Source organism: Dendrobates tinctorius, unplaced genomic scaffold (genome assembly GCF_039654945.1).
Source record: "Dendrobates tinctorius isolate UK_male_01 unplaced genomic scaffold, ASM3965494v1 ptg000117l, whole genome shotgun sequence".
NCBI classification, from domain to species: domain Eukaryota; kingdom Metazoa; phylum Chordata; class Amphibia; order Anura; family Dendrobatidae; genus Dendrobates; species Dendrobates tinctorius.
In genome coordinates, this window is record NW_027361785.1 from 2,510,857 (window position 1) to 2,526,613 (window position 15,757).

The following is a 15,757-nucleotide window of genomic DNA, read 5'->3' on the forward strand; positions in this document are numbered from 1 at the left end:
AGCTCGAGGATAAGCCCACACAAGGGGCCACCCAGATCGGAAGCGCCCAGGAAGAGGCGGACCGCATCCAAACTGTGAGAGTGTTCAATGCACGTATAGAGGCTTTCCACATCGGCAGTCACCAATAGAGTCCCTTGGTCCACAAAAACATCATTGACCCTAGCCAGAGCGTCCGTAGTGTCACGTATATACTGTATGATGGTAAGGTTTCCACCAGTGGTTTTAAATAAAAATCAATAAATTGACAAATAGGATCACAAAGTCCGTCTATGCCTGACACTATGGGGCACCCTGGAGGGTCAAGGGCGTTCTTATGGACCTTGGGTAGTAGATAGAAAGTTGGAATCCTCGGATGCTTAGTCACAAGACCATCGAAGACCTGCCTTGAGATGACACTATTGTCCAGAGCCTCCAAGAGGATGCGCTGGAGGTCGAGAGAGAAGGTCGCAAGTGGATTAAACGATAGACGTGTGTAGGTATTAGGATCTCTTAATTGACGAAAGGCCTCACGCTCATATTTATCATGGGGCCAGACGACAATATTCCCCCCCTTGTCGGCTGGCTTGAAGACCACGTCAGTAAGCTTTTGTAGCTCTCGCATAGCAATACGTTGAGCATGCGTTAGATTATCATATCGAAGCTTAGTCGATAATTCTTTGAAGTCCTCATAAACCAGTTTAGTAAAGATTTCAATGGCCGGGCATAACGACAAGGGGGGGAATTTTGCTGACTTCGGAAGAATAGATGTTGGAAACCTACTTGTTCTTGTTGACGGAGCTGTTTGCTCATCCAATAGCTCCTCCAGATTGCGAAGAGCCTCTCTCTCGACCTCACTGACCATCTCCCTGGAGGTCCTCTTGGCATGTAATTTCCGCAATAAAAGTTTGCGTGAAAACAAGTGCAGGTCTTTAATGGCTGTAAAGAAGTGAAAAGAATTAGTTGGACAAAAAGACAACCCTCTGGACAAAACTTCCAATTGTATTTTGGACAGGACATGAGTAGATAAATTGAGTACCTGTACACCTCCCTGGGATTGGGACATCTTTCCCGTATTAGACTTGTTCTTAGTGATTTGTCTTGTCACAATACGCTTAGTTGTAGGGCTAAAGCCTGAAGGGCCCGTGTTGGAAAAATTTTTAGAACCATACTCATTCTCTCCAGAAGTATTCGATCTCAGAGGCAGACCTTGATCGAGAACGTGAGAAGCTTTTAAATTGCGGTCGAGAACGATCATGAGGATTTCGCCATTTATACATACGTGCTGATTTTTTATCCTCCACATCTCTCTGGAATTTTTTAGCCTTAGTGGACTGGATTTCTTGAGCCCACTTCTGAGAAAGATCATCCATTTCCTCATTAAATTTTTTTAAGAGATCACTAGTCATATCTCTACGAAGAATAACCTGTAGAGCTTCCATCTCAGTTTCAAGTGACACCAAAGAGTCCTGATTCATTTGTTTCAGTAGTTCCATAAAGCCTCTGGAGCATGTATTAGTCAGGGTTTCCCATTTATTGATAAAATCGTTATCCTGAATAGGAAACGATGGGAAAACCTGTATAGGTAGACCTCGTGGTATTAGGTCTTTATGTAAATATTTTTCTAAAAACGCATGGTTTCACCAAATGCGAGTCCTTTTGCGAAGTAAATCCTTAAATTGTTTAGTAGTCTCCTGAATTGCCCCACTAGCCCCCCCTGGGCCCCCTTCTGTATCATCCTGTAATGTGTCATTAATGAGTGCACGCCATGTCTGATCGCAGGCACGAAAATCCATATTAAGGCTGAGGTAAGCTGTGAAAGACACAGAAACAATTAATAAATGCAAAGACCTCAGTGACATTATCACTATGTCAAAAATAGGGTTTAGGGCTATAAATAGCCACCCTAATCAGGAAAACACCTGAAACACCCACTCCAATAGATATACATGCAAAGAGAAAATATGAGTAACTAGGTGAATATAATAAAAATACGTCTTTATTAGTTAGCATATGTATCACTTAGTACAAAAACACAAAGAGTAAAACGACACCACAGGGTAGAAAACAGAAAGACCCGGGAAGAACACCCAGCCACAAGATATCAAAATAACAAACCAGTGTATATCGGATATAGCCACATCTAGGTAAGTAACCAGTGTCTGCTAATTCCCCATCTCCCAATTGGGAGATCCCTACGCCACATTATAGATCCGTTGTAGTGACCTAGTGTGCACAAATAAATCTCATATGGCCAATTTAAATAGATATCTTACCAGATGTATAAAACAGGGGCTGAATGGACCCGGGACCAGGTCAGGGGAACACCCGACGCGCGTTTCGCGTGACTACAGGCACGCTTTCTCAAGGGAAGTATACCGGGGAGTGCGCACAGGACTGGTTATGGTTATTATGAATACTTAAAAAGTTCATACAGTAAGTCTCTGTAGGCTCTCATGCTTAACGGTTACAACTATACATTTTTATTAATTTATTTACATTATGTATTCTCTATTACGGACAGAGATCTGACCTCTGGTACTACAAGTGGATCTACGCAGTATAGGTATCTCTGATGACCTGAACTGTTCTCTAGTGTCTACTGTTGGTGCACTAGTCACTACGCTATAAGTGGACTTGTGTAATCTTGGTATTCTGGACTGCCTTCTCCTGACTCTTAGACTCACCATGAGATTGACAGATTCGCTGTTAGCAGGGGACAGATTTCCGCATTCCACTGCAGATGTGGCATCTGTTACTGGAGCCATTTCATTAAAAGTCTCTGCTTCATCCGGTGCAGTAGGCTGGTGAAAGGTTAGGACTGGTACTACGATAGCCTGATTCACTTGTGTCCACGCCTGAGGAAATTCTCCAAGGATAGTATGGATCTTCTCTTCCATCTCTACTGTGGGCCATGGAGTGTCTTGAACTTCCTCTTTGTCTTTCAATTGATCAGGGCACACCTTTAGATGATCTCTTGAGACTGCCTCTAAGGTTTTTCCTCCATCCTTGCTGATGAAGCATTCCTTGGTGTTATTAAAGTCTAAAGCTATAACGGTGTATGGCTCTGCCTCCCACTGGTCATCTAGTTTGTGAACTCGTCTCTTTCTTTTGAGTACTTGTTCTCCTGGTGTCAAGGGAACTGCAGGGGCGTGTTGATTGTAATTCCTTTCCTGCCTCTGTCTTGCTTGGGACAAACTTTTCTCCACACATTCTCGCACTTTGCGGTATTGTTGCTGCCACTCTGTATCCCAGTCTGCATCTGGTGATGTTGTCTCAGGTGTTAAGACTCCCATGTCTAAATCAGTGGGTAACTTGCCAGGTCTTGCCCTCATCAGGTAGGCCGGAGTGCAATTGGTGGCGTTTACCGGTATATGATTATATAGATCTACCAGATCTGGCAACTTCTCTGGCCACTGGTTTCGTTCTTCCAGAGGTAAGGTCTTCAATAAGTCAATGACCACCTGGTTCATCTTCTCACACATGCCATTTGTCTGTGGATGGTACGGCGTCGTCTTGATTTTCTTGCAAGTGTACATGTTACAGAACTCCTGGAACACTTCTGCCTCAAAGGCTGGACCTTGGTCGGTGAGCACTTGTTCAGGGTATCCGTGCGGTCTACAAAAGTGTTGCTGAAATGCCTTGGCTGCTGTATTCGCTGTTTGGTCTTTAACAGGCACGACTAACCAGAACCTTGAGTAATGGTCAACGATGGTCAGAGCATAAGTGTAGCCATTCCTACTTGGAGTTAACTTCATGTGATCCAAGGCTACTGTCACGTGCCCCGTCCTGTGTGACACGGCCCGCAGGCCGGTAACTGAAACAACAGGATGCGGCACTTGCAAATGTCCTGTGTGACACGGTCCGCAGGCCGGTAACTAATACAACAAGACAAAGGGGAAAGGGAAACAGTTAACAATGGTGGGCCCTGCGATAGGTAACGGGGGGTTGGAGACCTCCTGCACTCCCCTGAGTCAGTGTCCCTCACACTCCTAACGTTCCCTATGCAGGTTTCACACCGGGCGACGCTCAGGAGCCTGTGACCCTAGCTCGCCCTGCACCTATCCCTTACTATTGTAATGGACGGTGCAGAAACTAATCCCACCACTGCACTAACACCAACATGAGGAAAAGTGACAAACAGGGAAAACTTAGCTTTGCTCTGATGCACTTGCTCCTTGCAACAGAGTCCAACACCTGAGTGCATCTTCCTCCAACCGTGTGCACACCTGGGTGCAGCTTTACAGCAACAGCGTCCAGCACTGAATGCCGCCTTGGAGCAACAGAGTCCAGCACCTGAATGCAGCTGTCCAGCTACAGAGTCCAACACCTGAGTGCAACTTTCCAGTAGCAGATTCCAGCAAACTGAGTGCACCTCTACACCATAGCTGCCACTCCACCAAGCTTTGCAAGAATTCTTCACTGACACCATAGCTGCCACTCCACCATGCTTTACACGAACTCCTCGCAGACACCATAGCTGCCTCTCCAGGACTCCGACCGAGCTGCCCTGGACTCTCCTCCAGCTTCCTCCTCCTCCCAGGCTGACAGAAAAAGACCAACAATAATAATATCACCAACGTGAGTGAGCACAACTGACACACCTTTATTGAATAAACACACCTGTTAGTGTTTCCCGTGCAATTACACTAACCCGCACCGGGGGAAAAGTAGAACTAAAAACACCAGTGCAATGACCATACTGGCCACCGGGGGCAAAGCTATCTCTAAGCAAAGAAAACATCAAGTGCAATAACACTTGTGGCCACCGGGGCAAAACCAAACCTGAGTAAACAGCTCAAAGAAAAAAAAGGTTACCAGTGCTTTTATCTGTCATGATCCAGCATGGATCATGAAAGCTACCAGTTCAAGCGGCTGTTTTGTGATGATCAACTGTAATGGGGCTCGCTGGCTGTTACGGTCTTTCCTGCGCAGGTTGCATGGGCCACATTCTTGGCACCACTACTCAATGGTTCTCCTCATGCCAACCCAGTAGAATCTTTCACGAAGTAGGACCTCCAACTTCTTCCACCCAAAGTGTCCTGCTCCATTTTGGTACGCCTTCAAGACCATTGGCGCATCCCGTTTCAGGACTACTACCTGCCAGACCCGTTCGTGTGTACGTGAGTTGATGTTCCTCCAACACAGTTTACCCTCGTAAATGAACAGCTTGCCTCTCTCCTTCCATAACTGCTGTGCTTCCTGTGGGTCATCTGGACTAGGGTGTGAATCAGCTTGTGCTAGCCACTCTTTTACTAGGCGAACAGCTGGGTCACTATCTTGTGTCTCTGCCCACTCATGATGGGGTAAGGGATTCAACGTTGCCTCTCGTACGATAAATCGTTTATTCCTCACTCCTTGAGAGCGCTGGGCTGCAACTGGACGGTGGAAGGCTGGTAACTCGATTTCTTTGAGTTCTTCTGGATCTTCTCCCCGTCAGGTGAAGTGGGCATCCTGGACAGCGCATCCGCATTAGCGTTCTTATGTCCTAGTTGGTACTTGATGGTAAACTCGTAGTTGGACAGCCATCCATCGCTGCTCAAGTGCCCCTAACTTTGCCATTTCAAGGTGGGTCAGCGGATTATTGTCTGTGTAGATGGTGAACTTTGCTGAAGTCAAGTAGTGCTTGAAGCGCTCTGTTACTGCCCAGGCTATGGCGAGGAAATCCAGCTTAAAGGAACTGTAGTTGTCGGGGTTCCTCTCAGTGGGACGAAGCTTCCTGCTGGCGTAGGCAATCACTCTCTCTCTGCCTTTCTGTACTTGTGACAGCACTGCTCCCAATCTCATGTTGCTGGCGTCAGTGTAAAGTACTAAAGGTTGGTCATAGTCAGGGTAGGCCAGGACCTCATCTCCCGTGAGGGCCAATTTCAACCTGATGAAGGACTCTTCTATCCTATTGTTCCACTCGAACGGAAGACTCTTGTTCTTGGCTTTCTTGGATTGGCTCACTAGAAGATCTTGCAGGGGTGCAGCTATTTTGGTGAAGTCCTTGATAAATCTTCGGTAGTAGCCAACTAACCCAAGAAACTGCCTTACTTCATGAATAGTGCTGGGTCTTTGCCAGTCTCTGATAACGGTGACTTTGTCAGGGTCGGGTGTCACACCTTCCGCGCTCACCATATGGCCTAAGTACTGCACCTTGGGTTTCAAAAGGTGACATTTGGAAGGCTTTACTTTCAAGCCAAAGTTGGACAGGGCTTCGAATACCTCAGCTAGGTGCTTCAAATGGTCTTCGCAGGTTTTGGAGAAGACAATGATGTCATTCAGGTTCAGCAGAACGGTTTCAAAGTTTTTATGTCCAAGGCAGCATTCCATTAACCGCTGAAATGTTCCTGGTGCATTGCTGAGCCTGAACGGCATGTAGTTAAACTTGCAGAGGCCCAATGGTGTTGTAAATGCTGTCTTCTCTTTGTCTGCCTCTGCCACAGGAACCTGCCAATACCCACTGGTGAGATCTAAGGTAGAGAAATAGTTAGCGGTTCTCAGTGCAGCTAGTGATTCCTCAATTCTAGGTAATGGGTAAGCGTCCTTATGTGTAATGCTGTTAATCTGCCTGTAGTCTACACACATTCTCATAGTACCATCTTTCTTTTTAACAAGGACTAATGGAGCTGCCCAGGGGCTACAACTATCTCTGATTACCCCAGCCTCCTTCATCTCCCGTAACATACTCTTGGCACATTGATAGTGTGCCGGGGGTACAGGCCGGTACCTCTCTTTAATGGGTGGATGATCTCCGGTGGGGATATGGTGTTGGACCCCTTTTTCCTGCCCAAGTCCGGCCAGGACTTTACTTCTCTCTGAGCCACACCAGTTAACTGGCCAATGAGGATACTGACTTTTTGAGTCTCAGACAGGGGGTACACTTTGAACAAACTACATAGTCTTTCCTTAAAATCGTTCAGGGTGTGCGACTTCCCTGAGTACTGTGGTAACCAGGCCGCTCCTGGTATATATGGGTCACCCTCCCAGGGCTGTGGGGTGCTCGGTACCGGGCCGGTATCAGTGGGATGTGTCACAGCAGCAGTGACCTGGACCGTGGCCCTGGGTGCCCAAGTAATAGGAAGATGTGAATGGTGGAATGTAGTTAATGGAATAGTTTGTGACACCACCTGTGGTGTTCGGCAAGGGAGGGGTTAAGCCGATGCTGCAGACAGATCCTCCGGGACAGATGGGGTGGTGCAGCAATGATGTTATAGCCCTCCACAGGCAGGGCTGTTGTCCCAGAGCAGGATAGGTGAAGAGACACTTAGATGGTGTAGTGTTTGGCGCAGGGGATGTAGCAGTACCAGGCGGACGGACGCAGGAAGGAATGGAGGACACCAGGGCATGTAGTTCCAAAGCTTTACTCACAGTCTGTAGTGCTCGCTTCTGTGCCGTGTCCTCCGGGTTAGGGACTCAGTCAACCTCCAGGCAAGATGGAATGCTCCCTTGCACACTCTGCCAACTTATGTGCCTTTTCTGAACATCTCCTCTATAGTGCCTTTGAGTGTGAAGATCTAGTACTGAGTTACACTGGAGTTCCTGCTGACAGATGTTCCCAAGAACTCTACTTGTATGGCAGACAGCTGTAGCCTGCTTCGGGGACTCTCTACTCCTGAGTCCCGGCACTCTATCCATGTTGCTGTTGTGCCCCCAAGCCTTAGATGGGAGTAGTGCATTTACAGCCCACTACTCCACCGGTGTCTGCTGCAGAACCATTAGTGTCCATACAACCTCGGGGACCGGGCCCCGGCCTTGCGCTTAAAACTTCTAGGCAGGGTTCTTTCTCTAACCCACGTCCTCTGTGTTCCCTTTCACTCCTACGTTCCGTACTTGTCTTTCTCTCCTATGGAAGCTCAGGCTTCAGTTCAATGTATTTCTCCTTCTTTCCTTTCCGTGCCAGCTGGCTCAGATCACTGAGGCAGCTGCAGCACTCCTTCCTCCATCCCTTTTCCAGGGATCCCCACTCCTCTCCGAGTGGCTTCCTCTCTCCGACTGACCTGACCTGTAATCCTAAAACCTTCCCGCTCTTTTATATGTATTCTCAACTCCACCCACCTCCCAGCACGTCTAGTGTTCCAAGCAGGTAACCACCAATGGTGCTCTGCTTCTCTCTAAGCAAGGAGCCTCAATGTGGTTTTGCTGAATTACTCTATTGTGTGGGATGTGAGTGTTGGAGCGTGGTCAGGAGCCTCCAACTTACCTGGATGGTGGGGCACCACACCTTAGGAGAAGGTGCGGTACCTCTGTGGTGACTGAGTCTCAGGGGCGCCACATATATGGCATTGATAGTGGCATTATGGAGGCTGCGGCTGCAACCGCCGCTGAATCTCCACCCGAGTTGGACATTTTCTTCCTCCCTCAGTGTACCTTTACTGTTGTCAACAGTTGCTCTCTGACAGGCTGGATTGAGCTCTTCCTTGTCTCCAAATGGGATCTTCCTGCTTTTCACTTGCTCACAATAGAGCGCAGCTCCAGCTTCACTTTGCCCACTGATGTCAGAGTGCGGGCAGGGCTTCGCGTCGTGCTTTATTTCTGGCTCCGCCCACAATGGCATGCCTCTCTCTGCTCGCACGCACTGTGTGGCGCAGTTATGGCCGTTATTTGAAAGCTCATTAAAGTCTCTAGCACACAATTTAATAAAGTCTATGGCACACAGTACCCAGCTTTGCAAGGCTCCTTGTACCCAGCTTTGCTAGGCTCGATAAATCCCGTTCGTCGAGACGCCATGTGGAGCGCCCCGCAGGGCCTTAGGTTACTCGGTACCGGGCCCGTTGACTTCAATGGGGGATGTGACGGCGACAGTGACCCGGTCCGTGGCCCTGGGCATCCAGTAATAAAATAGGGGAAAGTTGTGTGGTATTTAAGCGTGACGCCACCCATAGTGTTCGGCAATTAATGGCAGACGCTGCGGTTTTTGGTCCCCTGGGGCTGATGGTGATGCAGCCAAGATGGTTCAGCTCCGCACGGGTAGAGCAGGGAGCCCCAGGGCAAATATATTTGATTAATAGTTCAGATTGGCGGTGAACGTTGGGGTGCAGAGAAATAAGAGAAGGACACAGAGAGGTGCAGTTTCTTTACCTTTTACTGGCAAGTGGTTGCAATCGGGAGCACCACATACAGGTGATGGATTGAGTCTGGCTTGCCGGGAGGCATTCAGGGGATCCACCCTGCCAGGTGGGGTTTGGGACCTTCCTTCTGCGCTTTGTGTGTGGGTCTCTGCTGTTTGTAACTAAGCTGCGACCCTCTATTGCATGATGGTTTCTCTAACCTGTACGGCTGTCTGCGTGAGCCTATTCCACGGGTACTGTCTTTCCAAGGTCAGCCCCAGGCTCCTGATCCGCTGCCATGCCCTCAGGTGTTCAATGTCACTCAGGAACTTACAGTCCCCTGTACTTCCAGATTCAGCGGTCAGGACATACAGCTCCTGCCCACCCAGGACTCTGGCGTCCCTTTCTCTCTATTAGCGCTTCGCTCTGGGGTCTGCTATACGCAGTTTTTAGCTTCCCCGGAGCCTCTTGTCTCTGCTCTTGTCCTTTTTCCTCTTTACAGATCGACTCTCCCTCACCAACTGACTGGATCTTCCAGAAAGATCCTTTACCTCAGGCTTAACTGTCTTGTCCTGAGCTCAGCTGCTCTCGTTTCCATGACAACTCCCTGTTTACTCTCTCAGCTGACTCCTTGCTGACTCATTAACCCCATCTGCTGGCCAGAATTTATAAGGCAGCTCCCATTTCTGACCTGCAGCAGGAATTGTCATGTAATCTATGTTACCTGGCATGGGGGTCCCCTCCTGCCTCCAGGCATGACTTTACCCCAGAGAGGGAGGCAATGTCACTGTGACAACCGGACTCTGGGGAGTCACATGTGCATCGCAGCTCTAGACTTCCAACCTCCGGTACATCAATTTGTCAACACCAAAACATTAGCAGCAGCTGCAGTAGTGTAAGAGGAAGAAGCAATTGCTGTGAGTCCTTTGACACATTTTTTAGACCAGCTCATGCACCAGAACAACAGATTTCAAATCTGACATGTGGTGAGCAACTGGGGAGGGTAGTGCAGGAGTATCTAGAACTCAAGATCAATACCATCAGGGAGGGTTTGGACCCTTTTACATTTTGGTCTTCCAAAATGGATGATTGGCCTGAGCTCGCCTCTCACGCCATGGAGGTGTTATCATACCTGGCAGCCAGCGTTCTCTCAGAATGTGTGTTCAGCTCTGCTGGTGGTGTCCTGATGGATAAGCACAGCCAGCTGTCCCCTGAAAATGTAGACCGCCTAACTTTCATCAAGATGTACGTACAAATCATGGATCTCCAAGGACTTGCACCCCAATCGCAGACTGCACAGACTAGGCAATGTAGTTTTTAGTGTGCTGCATTTATATCGTATAATTGCAGTCTGTGATATCTTTAGTATAAAAAGAAAAACCGCGGAGGGCACCGCTGTTACCATATGACTTCTAGTGGTGTGCGGTATCCGGAGATCTCAATGCTGGCAGCTGCGGGTGCTGGTCTGGAGATCCACTTCGTTGAATATTTCCAGGAAGAAAAGAAAGACCGCACTCCTGAAGCTGATGAAATATGCTCCTTATCTGTAGTATTCAGAATTTCTCTGATGATATCAACCCCTAATTGTTGGGGAATTCTCGTATATAGACTTTCCATGTCTATTGATGTTAACACGAACCCAGGTTGCCAAATGAAATCCTACACCACACACAAAAAATCATTAGTGTCCTTTATGTAAGAGGGAATATCCTTTAACATAGGACGCAATAACCAATCAATATACTGGGACAGGGGTTCCGTGATGGATCCTATCCCAGATACAATCGGTTGCCCAGGAGGGCAAGTTAAAGATTTGTGAATTTTGGGTACATGGTACCAGTGGAGTCGCGTGGGGAACTCCGGCAGCAACTTCTCCGCTTTAGTCTGGGTAATGATATTCCTAAGAAAAGACCTTAAATCCCCAATATATCTTGGTGTGGGATCAGCTTTTAATTTCGTATACGTGACAGTATCCAATAACTGTCGATTCGCCTCAGAAAAATACATATCTTTTGGTAACAATACTGTCTTACCGCCTTTGTCAGAAGACCTCACAATAGTGTCTGGCCATGCTTTAATTTCCTTCAAAGCTTTCTTTTCAGGCTCCGTTAAATTGGAGGGTGCTGTGGGATATATGATAGCCTCTATATCTTTAATGACTTGTGTCTCAAATAGATCTATGAGGTTACCTGGGGATGAAGGTGGCATATATTGTGAGGGAACCCCTCCTGTGAAAGGTATATGTTCTGACTGCCTGTCATTGCCATATTGTGCATCCGAATGTGAAATACTGAGCAAAAAGGCTGCATCTGTGTGTATATCAGCCAACGCCCCTGTGATATCTTTAGTGGGGCTTCTGTGCCTGCTGCTGCTGCAGATGTTGACACTAATTTGTGTAAATGTAAACAGTCCTGGTTAGGTCTCCATCTGCTGGGTGGGCTGTAGTGGAAGAGGTGTCACTCCCCATTATACTATTTCTACTCTGGTGAAATTGATGACACTTTGCTGGTGTCTGCCTTTAATTATTTTAAATTTGAAGACTCCTGATTGGGTCTCCATCTTCTGGGTTGGCTGTAGTGGAAGACGTATCGGTCCCTATTATACTATTTCTACTCTCATGAAATTGATGCCACTTCGGTGTTGTCAGGTCCTAATTTTTTGAAATTTGAAGACTCCTGATTGGATCTACATCTACTCAGTTGGCTTCAGTGGAAGACATATCTCTGCCCATTATACTATTTCTACTCTGGTAAAGTTGATGCCACTTTGGCAGTGTCTGCCACTAATTGTTGGAAATGTGAACACTTCTGGTTGGGTCTACATTTGCTGGTTGACTGTGGTGGAAGTGATGTAGCTCCCCATTATGCTATCTCTACTCTGGTGAAATTGATGCCACTTTGGTGGTTTGTGCCACTAATTTTTGAAATGTGGAGAGTCCTGATTGGGTCCCGCCATCTGCTGGGTTGTTTGTAGTGGGAGAGATGGCACTCCCCATTACACTACACCGTGTTCCAAATTATTATGATATTTTTCTCTGATTTTCCTAAATAGTCGGTACAAATGACAGTCAGTCTAATAAAAGTCATCACCGGTTAGAGTATACAACAAATTTTATTGAAGAAACCTCCCAATGATAACAGTATAATCTCCAAAATAAATAAAAACTCAAATTGCACTGTTCCAAATTATTAGGCACAGTAGAATTTCTAAACATTTGATATGTTTTAAAGAACTGAAAATGCTCATTTGTGGAATTTGCAGCATTAGGAGGTCACATTCACTGAACAAAAAAGCTATTTAACTCCAAAACATCCTAACAGGCCAAGTTACATGTTAACATAGGAACCCTTCTTTGATATCACCTTCATAATTCTTGCATCCATTGAAATTGTGAGTTTTTGGAGAGTTTCTGCTTGTATTTCTTTGCATGAAGTCAGAATAGCCTCCCAGAGATGCTGTTTTGATGTGAACTGCCTCCCACCCTTATAGAGGTTTTGCTTGATGATACTTCAAAGGTTCTCTATAGGGTTGAGGTCAGGGGAAGATGGTGGCCACACCATGATGAGTTTATCTCCTTTTATGCCCATAGCAGTCAATGACTCAGAAGTATTCTTTGCAGCATGAGATGGTGCGTTGTCATGCATGAAGATGATTTTGCTCCTGAAGGCACGTTTCTGCTTTTTATACCATGGAAGACAGCTGTCAGTCAGACACTCTATATACTTTGCAGAGGTCATTTTCACACATTCAGGAACCTTAAAGAGCCATTCCCAGCTGTTTCCCCATGATTCCAGCCTAAAACATGACTCCTCCACCTCCTTGCTGGCGTCGCAGCCTTGTTGGGACATAGTGGCCATCCACCAACCATCCACTACTCCATCCATCTGGACCATCCAGGGTTGCTCAACACTCATCAGTAAACAAGACTGTTTGAAAATTAGTCTTCAGATATGTCTGGGCCCACTGCAACCATTTCTGCTTGTGAACACTGTTTAGGGGTGGCCGAATAGTAGATTTTTGCACCACAGCAAGCCTTTGAAGGATCCTACACCTTGAGGTTCGAGGGACTCCACAGGCATCAGCAGCTTTAAATATCTGTTTGCTGGTTTGTAATGGCTTTTTAGCAGCCACTCTCTTAATCTGATGAAATTGCCTGGCCGAAACCTTCCTCATTCTGCCTTTATCAGCACAAACATGTCTGTGCTCAGAATCAACCACAAATCTCTTAACAGTACGATGATCACGTTTAAGTTTTTGGGAAATATCTAATGTTTTTATCCCTTGACCAAGGCATTGCACTATTTGATGCTTTTCAGCAGCAGAGAGTTGATGCTTTTCAGCAGCAGAGAGATCCTTTTTCTTTCCTAAATTCCTTGAAACCTGTGCCCTGCTTAATAATGTGGAACATGATTCTTAAGTAGTTTTCCTTTAATTGAGCTCACCTGGTAAACTAATTATCACAGGCGTTTGAGATTGATTTCAGTGATCCAAAGAGCCCTGATACACAATACCATCTATGAGTTTATTTGAAAAACAAAAAATTACATCTTTATGACACTTAAATCCAATTTGCATAATAATTTGGAACGCAGTGTATTTCAACCCTGGTGAAATTAATGCGAATTTGGTGGTGTGTTCCACTAATTTTTGGAAATGTGGACAGTCCTGATTGGGTCTCTCCATCTCCTGGGTTGGCTGTAATGGAAGACGTGTCGGTTCCTATTATACTATTTCTACTCTGGTGAAATTGATGTGACTTTGTTGGTATCTCCCACTTATTTTTGGAAATATGTAGACTACTGGTTGGGTCTCCTTCTTGTGTGTTGTCATTAGCAGTAGGCCTACAAGACCGGCAGGCATCCACTTTCTTTCAGGCAACTTCCCATGTTACTATCCTTACATTATTCTGACAATAGTAGTGTAAAAAACTGATATTTGTTCCACCTGAGTGTGGCTGAGCATCAAAGCAGGTTGAACTGTTGCATGTGGTATCAGGGCTCCCAGCACAGCAGGCCTACACCAATGCCTCATCCACTTTGTCTTAATTTGGAGCTCATTTCAAAGCTATCAATACTGGCCCAGACCATGATACCTCATGCATGGTGATTGCTGTCATGCCATTCTAAAATTTTGTACTGTGGGTGAATTGAGGCCACTTTCCTAGTATCTGCCCCTAATTTGATGTGTTTTGGCAGCCTTTGGGAATGTCTGAAGGTTTTGTTTATGCATTTAGTTTTGCTTCCCATTGACTTCAATGACATTTGGCTATGTTCGGTGAATAATCAACTAATAAAATGTCGAATATTACAAAATCGATGATTGCAATCCGAACCGAACATTGAAATATTTGCTCATCTCTACCCGTAGCATCTCCATTTTTCATGATCTGGGGCTGGGTGAGGGCTTATTTTTTGTGTGCCAAGCTGACGTTTTTATTGATACCATTTTGGTGTAGATACGATCTTCTGATCGCCTATTATTGCATTTTAATGCAATGTAGTGTCGACCAAAAAAATGTAATTCTGGTGTTTTGATGTTTTTTCTCATTACACCGTTAACCAATCGGATTAATTCTTTTTATATATCGATAGATAAGGCAATTCTGAAAGCGGCAATACCAAACATGTATTTTTTATATATTTTTAATTGTTTTATTTTGAATGGGGCGAATGGGGAGGTGATTTGAACGTTTATATTTTCTTATTTTTTTTAATATTTTTATAAACTTTTTTTACTTTACACTTGCTTCAATAGTCTCCATGGAAGACTATAAGCTGCGATCATTCGATGGCTTGTGGTACAAGTAGAAAGGCTTTAGAAATGCTCACTGTCTATGAACGCCGACCGATGGTTGGCACTCATAGCCATCCAGCAATGACAACCACAGGGGTCTGCTGCAGGCCCCAGGTTGTCATGCCAACCCATCGGTGACCTGCAGTCATGTGCCACTGGTGCCGATAGGCGGGATTAGTGACACGCTTCCGGTGTGAGCATGTCAAGTGCTGCTGTCAGAGTTTGACAGTGGCATTTAACATGTTAACAGCTGCGAGTGGATCATGATTCCACCCGTGGCTGTTAGGGACACATGTCAGCTGATGGAATGTGCCGAAAAAGTTGAGGGCTCATCGCCGAAACCCACAGTGTACAGGGGAAGACAACTTTTGAAGTAACTATACGTATAAGGTTGGAAAGGAGTTAATGGTTGGCAAGATATTCTCTTCCTGAAATTCTGTGCAATTTTGTGCTAAATATGATTTTGTGCTAAATTAAAAAACGAAATGTCCAAATTGTGTTATGTTTTAATTACCACTATATACTAATGTATTAAATTACCACTGCACTTGGTAATTAGATTTTGATTGAAGTAGAAACTGAATTCTAAATTTGCCTAGTTTCTGCAATCTCAGATAATGTGACAAAAAAGATGTTCAGTGAGGGATGCTTTTATGAATATACCTCCTTTCCTTTCTATGTGAATTGGAATGGCTTTGTTAATAAAGCAATCAAAAATATTAGATCTATTAAATTAGATACATTAGGTTTCTATATAGAAAGTTAATGACATATTTTGGTATCTGTGACGCTCAGGAGCAGACTACGACCGAGAGTAGACCCTCTGGATCGCCGATCTGGAGCCCCTGGGCCGAGCACACCAGGTGATGACCAACCCCTGTACAGGGATCGTTAGGGGCAAGACCACAGAGGCCAGAACCGTGACAGCCGGTACCAAGAGGGACGGCTCAAGGAGA

The 15,757-nt window shown here is 45.8% G+C and overlaps 1 protein-coding gene across 1 annotated transcript in view; it reads right to left on the reverse strand.

Moving 5' to 3' along the window:
• LOC141101479 (uncharacterized) overlaps positions 1-15,757 on the reverse strand; it is a 72,292-nt gene that overhangs the window by 1,347 nt on the left and 55,188 nt on the right. Inside the window, 2 exon segments of the mRNA XM_073590602.1 lie at positions 291-915; positions 1,259-1,529. Of these exon segments, the coding sequence (XP_073446703.1) occupies positions 291-915; positions 1,259-1,529 (896 nt within the window).